Source organism: Montipora foliosa, chromosome 8 (genome assembly GCF_036669935.1).
Source record: "Montipora foliosa isolate CH-2021 chromosome 8, ASM3666993v2, whole genome shotgun sequence".
Taxonomy (NCBI): Eukaryota; Metazoa; Cnidaria; class Anthozoa; order Scleractinia; family Acroporidae; genus Montipora; species Montipora foliosa.
Window position 1 is genome coordinate 11,546,985 of NC_090876.1, and position 7,500 is coordinate 11,554,484.

Consider the following 7,500-nt stretch of genomic DNA (forward strand, 5'->3'; position numbering starts at 1 on the left):
GATCCCTGATGGTATCGCTTGATTTGATTGCCAGCGGTAATACCCTTTCACTTGATGGAAATGTTACATAAATGTCCATGACTAAAACAACGGTCAAAGTAAAATCTTTCTGAATATTGTAGTAACGCAAAGTTCGACCATTTTCGAGCTTCCTCCCGTCACCAATAAGCTCCTGTTCATCAGGGGAGATGCCTACCATGGCCTGAATCTTCATCTTCACGTTCTCGATAAGCTCATCGGGTTCCACTTCTAACGCGAACAGCTTTCCATTCAGCAACTTTGCGAAAATTTGCATGCCATCACGGAGTCGCAACTTCAGATGCAGTGTGGATTCCTTCTGAATGTTGTAGTCGGCTAGAGTGCGGCCATCTTCCAGTATCTCGCCAGCAAAGATAAGTTTTTGTTGGTCGGGTGGTATCCCTTCTTTGTTCGTAACTTTCGTCTTCACATTTTCAATAGACTCGCTTGGCTCGACTTCTAGAGTGATAGTTTTACCAGTGAGCGTTTTGACAAAGATGTGCATACCACTACGGAATCGTAACGCCAAATGAAGTGTGGATTCCTTCTGAATGTTGTAGTCAGCTACAGTGCGGCCATCATCCAGTTCTTTGCCAGCAAAGAGAAGTCTTTGTTGTTCGGGTGGTATCCCTTCTTTGTCCGTAACTTTCGTCTTCACGTTTTCAATAGAATCGCTTGGCTCGACTTCTAGAGTGATAGTTTTATCAGTGACCGTTTTGACAAAGATGTGCATACCACTACGGAATCGTAACGCCAAATGAAGTGTGGATTCCTTCTGAATGTTGTAGTAAGCTACAGTGCGGCCATCTTCCAGTTCCTTGCCAGCAAAGAGAAGTCTTTGTTGTTCGGGTGGTATTCCTTCTTTGTCCGTAACTTTCGTCTTCACGTTTTCAATAGACTCGCTTGGCTCGATTTCTAGAGTGATAGTTTTACCAGTGACCATTTTCACAAAGATCTGCATACCACTACGGAATCGTAACGCCAAATGAAGTGTAGATTCCTTCTGAATGTTGTAGTCAGCTACAGTGCGGCCATCTTCCAGTTCCTTGCCAGCAAAGATAAGTCTTTGTTGATCGGGTGGTATCCCTTCTTTGTCCGTAACTTTCGTCTTCACGTTTTCAATAGACTCGCTTGGCTCGACTTCTAGAGTGATAGTTTTACCAGTGACCGTTTTGACAAAGATTTGCATACCACTACGGAATCGTAACGCCAAATGAAGTGTGGATTCCTTCTGAATGTTGTAGTCAGCTACAGTGTGGCCATCTTCCAGTTCCTTGCCAGCAAAGATAAGTCTTTGTTGATCGGGTGGTATCCCTTCTTTGTCCGTAACTTTCGTCTTCACGTTTTCAATAGACTCGCTTGGCTCGACTTCTAGAGTGACAGTTTTACCAGTGACCATTTTGACAAAGATTTGCATACCACTACGGAATCGTAACGCCAAATGAAGTGTGGATTCCTTCTGAATGTTGTAGTAAGCTAGAGTGCGGCCATCTTTCAGTTTCCTGCCAGCAAAGGTAAGTCTTTGATGATCGGGTGGTATCCCTTCTTTGTCCGTAACTTTCGTCTTCACGTTTTCAATAGAATCGCTTGGCTCGACTTCTAGAGTGATAGTTTTACCAGTGACCGTTTTGACAAAGATTTGCATACCACTACGGAATCGTAACGCCAAATGAAGTGTGGATTCCTTCTGAATGTTGTAGTAAGCTAGAGTGCGGCCATCTTCCAGTTTCCTGCCACCAAAAATAAGTTTTTGTTTGTTGGTTGGTATCCCTTTTTTCTCCAAAATTTTGGTCTTTACTTTCTCAACAGAATCATTTGGTCCGACTTCTAAAGTGATGAGTTCATAAGGAGTCATGACAAAGATTTCCATTTCCTCTGGAAGACCCAAGGGTCGGGTAGCCTTTGTGGGAATATTTCCCTGACTCAGGGTATAATCCTCTTCTGACAGTTGTTTTGCCTTGTCACCCTCCACGACAGGCGAATAAAGGGCCAACCCAGGAACCCAGTCAACATCCTTTTGTTGTCTTGATAGATCAACTGCCTTGGATACCTCAAGATTACTTTCCATCGTTGTTGCCGACATTTTCATCATTTTAATCTTCTCTGAGAGTTTGCCTTGCTCATCTGTTAATTGTGTGGCGCTCTGAGATCCCTCAAGTCGACGTCCTGAAACAATATAGATTCACTTTCAGTGACAAAATCATCAGTATAGAAAACTTGAACCTAAAATAGGGTGCCTGTGCAACGACGACGGCAGCAACGAGACCGCCCCAAAACAATGCGTCGAAAAACCCTTTAACAAGTTGTATAGAAACTGGAATCAAAGCTCACAATAACCAAGGATTAATTCAATCGTGTTTTAAACAACTGGACTGTGACGGAATTTTCCATTCTTTATCTTTGTAATTAGACTTAGTTTGTTCCGACTTTTTGTCTTAGTATTTTGTTACCTTTTAGTGTTAATGATGCAGTGTTTATCGCCGTCGCAGTATCACGTATTGTAAGTTATGTTTGTAAGCTGATTGTCCCTTAAGTGTTGATTTGGTATGATGTTGTAAATATAGGAATGTATGGTACCGTGTTAACAATACGTATGTAACGAACATATGTGCTAATTATAGAAGTTAGAGCAGGGGTGGGGCAGTCGTGAGGGCACTCGCTTTCCATCAACGTGGCCCGGGTTCGATTCCCGGTCTCGGCGCCATATGTGGGTTGATTTTGTTGTTGGTTCTCTCATTGCTCTGAGAGGTTTTTCTCCGGGTACTCAGGTTTTCCCCTCTCCAGAAAAACCAACACTGCCAAATTCCAAATTCGATCCGGAATGCACGGACAAATGTTGAACGAGCTCCTGAGTGCTCTTAAGGTGTTCCGTGGGTAAACAAATTCCATTTCCATTTCCATTTCCATTTTCCCAGTAATTATTCGTGTATAGAAGTATCGTTGTTTTTGGTCGGAGTGGGTGCACAGCTGAAGGAAAGAAGACGAACGAGTCGAAGAAGACTAATCATTTGAGGAGAAGAAGGTGAAGGGAAGAGTAGTTAGATAGTTAGATAGTTAGTTAGATAGTTTATTGACTAAATAAATGGCAGCCCGTGAAGGCTGAATTACATATTCATAAAACTAAAATAGATAAAATTACAAAACTAAGTATAAATTGTATTGATTATAAATCCAATTAAAATATCAATGTTAAAGTCAATGTTCATTATTTCTTTTAAGACTTGAGGTTATAATAAATGTATTCTTGAAACGGTCGGAAGAGTAGACGGATGCCAAGAGATCACTGCTAAACACATTAGTAGGAAACATCCACTGAAAGTTCGACGGCAAAAACTCCTCTGTCGGTGGCGGTAAGCAAGACAATATATTTAAGAGGTACAGCTAGCGCTGTAAAGGAAAGCGAGGAAAAAATAGGGAAAGTTACGAGCCATACAGCGAACTGCCGAGGCAAACGAACGCAAGAAGGAAAGCTCGAGAGAGAAAATTAAGAGAAAATTAATAGAAAGCTTAGTGGTGTTTTGGGTGAATGTTCCAGTTTTGTTCATATTCGGTTTGTTGCACAAGGTGTCTGAAAGAACCGATTCGAAGAACTCAACTATGACGGAATTAATTGTGACTATTTAGATCGGGGGGGTGAAGAGGAATAATCGGGTGTTCGGTATTTCATTATTCCAACTCGAAAATTTTCGTTCTTCTATGTTTCCAGTAAAAAAGAACTCTTTATTCCGTTGAAAAACTTATTTCATTATTCCAAAGGAAGTCGTTATTCCGTTATTCCGCCCCGTAAATGACATTATTCCACTATTCCAACATAAAAAAGATGTTATTCTTATTCCATCATTCCTCTTCACCCCCTGAATTTAGAGTATACTAGGTTTAAGTTCACTGTAAATGTTTAACGTGTATCCTTCGGTTTTGGTTGAAGGGAACCTCCACTCTTGCTACAGAAAGTGTTTATATCAGGACGACTGAATTTTAAAATCGCTTATTTTCACTTCCAAATTTCGCGGGCGCCGCCAACTTGAATATATAATTGTGACGTGTTACGGTTGCCCTATTGTTCTAACACAAAGTGCTTTTGCCTAATAACAATAAGGCAACCGTAAGACGCCACAATTATTCAAGATGGCGGCGCCGGCGAAGTTTGGAAACAAAAATAGGCGATTCTAAAACTTACTGATTTTGGATACAAAGGCTTTCTTTGAAAGAAATTTAGACAGATTTGACTGCAAAGGTTATTTCCTGTGATTTAAAGTAACGTTTTTGTAGAAGTGAACGTTCCCTTTAAGACAAAGGTATCATTTCAGTTTACGAAAGAAAATTATAATTTGAAAAAGGTTAGTTTCGTTCAAGTGCAGTCGTACTAGTACAGAAGCATCAAACTTTTAGGTTGTTGTAAATATTAGAATTCGTCTTATGTTTTCATCATATTTGCCTTCGAAGCTTCGCTTCTCGGCCAAATATTTCGGACAATCCCTCAGCCACGGACATTACCAGCCGACATACCAGCGCCAGAAGGGGTTTATTTACAAATTATACCCATGTTTGACCTAATATATGGAAATGATTCCGGGAAATGTCGCCTTATCTTAAATTCTTTTGTCGAAAAGCCAAGTTTCCTGGACAGAAACATGAACGAAAGGTTGGGAATTTAAATGGAATTACACTCTTCAGCCATCCACAAAATGAAGTAATCAGTACGGAATTTTGGTTGTATCAAGCGAGTTCATAAAATCAGAACGCAAAGCAAACAAAAATAGCCAGCGCCAAGCACAGGGGAACGAAAGTCGCAAAACCCTCTTGAACGTTCCTTTCTTTCCTCGGCCGACTGTACTTGTACTTATGATAACTACCATTTCTTATTCTCACTTGTTCGGCAATCGCAATTTGGCTATCCAGAAACAAAAGGTAATGCGAATGGCACTGTTGAAGCTACCAAGGAGAATAAGTAATTCAAATGCACGTGTACCGAGTCCGCGGAACCATGAATCTGCGTGTTTTGCGGAGGACGGTGAAGAAATGTACCAAAAATGCAATACCCACGTGCAGCACTACACCTTTTTTCTCATTAAAACCAGAAGAGCATACAACAAATTCATAAATAGCGGCTAATAAATTATTCTTTTCTCTTTATGCTAATTGTCCTCAGTAGGCCTCGTTTGCATGTAAAAAAATCGAAAAGAATTTTTGCTTTAAAATGAGGCTGGTGAGTCTAATTAGCATAAAGATAATATAACTTATTGACAGCCACATTGGTTTGCTGAAACAAAGGGAAGAATTTGCGTGAAAATGGAGTTCAATTCCCAAAAGAATTTTTCCCTCCTCCAACATGGATGCCGTTTCTTTCTTTTGCTCCACCAACATGGCTGCCATGATGTCACCTGAAAACGCTTTATAAACACGTGATGTCCCAGCTGCCATGTTGGTGTCCCAAAACTAATAAACTGGGAATTGAACTCAATTTTTACGCAAACATCTTATTTTGTTTTGGTTAAAAAACATAATCCCTGATCACGTACACAAGCAATATTTTTTGTGTCATTCCCATCGCTGTTGTCGTTATAGTTACTTCAACTCCCCACTGTCTTTGTGTCACATTTTCTATTGAACTCACCAGAAAAATACTCTTGACAAGCTCTGTACTCCTCTTCAGCGATGAATGTTGTCAATTTCACCTCAAGCAGGCCAAACTCCTCCAGAATCTCCTTTGTCAAGAGATATTTCTGAGCCATTTTATTCACATGACCTAAGCAATAATCTTCCCACAGGTCCTCCAGGCTCTGCAGAGAACTTACTTCCACAGTGATTACTAAGCTTCCTGACTTTACACTAACAACCAAGGCTTTGTGCACCCTTTCAAGATAGAGTACAAACTCATTCATTTGCTCCGGTGTTGATGGATCTAACCTCTGAAAGGTTCTGTAGGCAATGGTATTTAAAACTGCTTGTGTATCAATCTCTGTAAATTGATTGCCTCCGCATAATTCATTTTCTGCTGCTAAACGGGGCGTAACCACTGCACGCTGTTCATTTGAGGAGCTAGGCATTCCTCTCGCTCCCTGAATAACTTCTTGGGGTTGCTGTGGAGTTACTAATGTCCCTGTGCCTGTCTGTGCACTAGCTCCAGTGATAGCCTCACAATCAATTTGAAGTCGAAGACGAGCTTTTGAAAATAAAATTGTGAATTAGACATGGCCATGAAACCATACATGAAATGAGATGCCAGAATTATTAAAAGGTTTATTAAATTCTCAGCCTCGGATAATGCACGCATTTCTAGCTTTCTTATTGGCTCAGTGCATCTCAGTTATTAGCCGCTATACCTCTGTTTTACCTTAAATGGCACATGAGTCCAGAAAATGTCGCTTAATTGAAAGCTTAAAAAGATTTTGGGGGAGAGCCAAGTTCTGTTGACAGAAAATGAACGGAAGGTGTAGAATCTAATGATAAAAACAATATTCCTTTCGCCCTTTTTGGACAGGAGATTGGTTATTGCCAACTTGGCACTAAGCAACTCGTTGGCTACAATCTTCACCACCTTGTATCGAATGGAAGCGAATGAAATAATTGTTAATTCATTCCAGGCTCATAGGGAAGGTGTTGCAAAGTAGGTCTGCCGGCCATGGAGGTAGGATTGAAGAGGGACAACTGTTCAAAAAGAAAGCAAATGAGTGAAAAATATATAACTGCAGTACTTGGCACAATGCTGAGGGATGAAATCCATTTTACTGCAGTACATATCCTATATAGAGTGTTTTCAAGTGACGTCATGGTGGCCGTGTTGGTGTCCGTAAACAAAGAAACGGCAGCCATGTTGGTGTCCCCAACTAATCCTCTGAGAATTGGGCTCTATTATTATGTTTTGGTGGAAAAACAAGGTTACTGATCACATGGGTGAAAACACTCTATAGTTTCTGTTTTCCCGAAACCTATTTGAAATTGACAAGTCTCATTACATGTTGATGTTTTCACGTTCAATCTTTACCGTCTTATTTTTCACTCCACTGTCCCCCCAACCCTTTCGTGACTTTAACTGAATAAAAAGAAAACCAAAGATATGTGGGTTGGTTCGATGAAGCATAGCAAGTCTAAGATTCAAGAGCACTAATGAACCTCTGAAAGTGCATGGCGTACAATTATCTTACAATGCACATAAATGCCTTGCCGCCAATTTTTATGAAAAGCTGAGTAAGATGAGAACGTAATTAAATCTTTGACTTTCAAGAGATCTCACATTATATGGTAAGTATTTGTCAGCGAAGGTCTTAGGTGTATCACAATAGATCATTTTACAGTTCTGTGCTCAGTTGCCAGGACTTTGAATAAAAGCGAGACTAGAGTTGACCTTGCTTTGATACAAACTTCATTGCTTTTCTTATGTAAACCATGATATTGTAATGCTAACGAGTTTCTACTTACATAAGAAACACAGTAAGGTTTGTATCAAAGCAAGGTCAACTCCAGCCTCGCTTTTCTTCATAG

General features: G+C 40.3%; 2 protein-coding genes across 4 annotated transcripts in view; both read right to left on the minus strand.

Moving 5' to 3' along the window:
* The window catches only part of LOC137968093 (uncharacterized), a 139,563-nt gene that overhangs the window by 59,202 nt on the left and 72,861 nt on the right, over positions 1 to 7,500 (minus strand). The gene's annotated exons all lie outside the window — the stretch shown is intronic.
* The window catches only part of LOC137968091 (polyubiquitin-C-like), a 31,067-nt gene that overhangs the window by 2,114 nt on the left and 21,453 nt on the right, over positions 1 to 7,500 (minus strand). For both annotated transcript variants that reach the window (XM_068814713.1, XM_068814714.1), the window contains 2 exons: positions 5,633 to 6,181; positions 1 to 2,184 (listed from right to left, as the gene is read on the minus strand). The exon at positions 1 to 2,184 is cut by the window's left edge and continues 2,114 nt beyond it. In XM_068814713.1, the coding sequence (XP_068670814.1) occupies positions 1 to 2,184; positions 5,633 to 6,181 (2,733 nt within the window). The remainder of the gene's footprint in view (positions 2,185 to 5,632; positions 6,182 to 7,500) is intronic.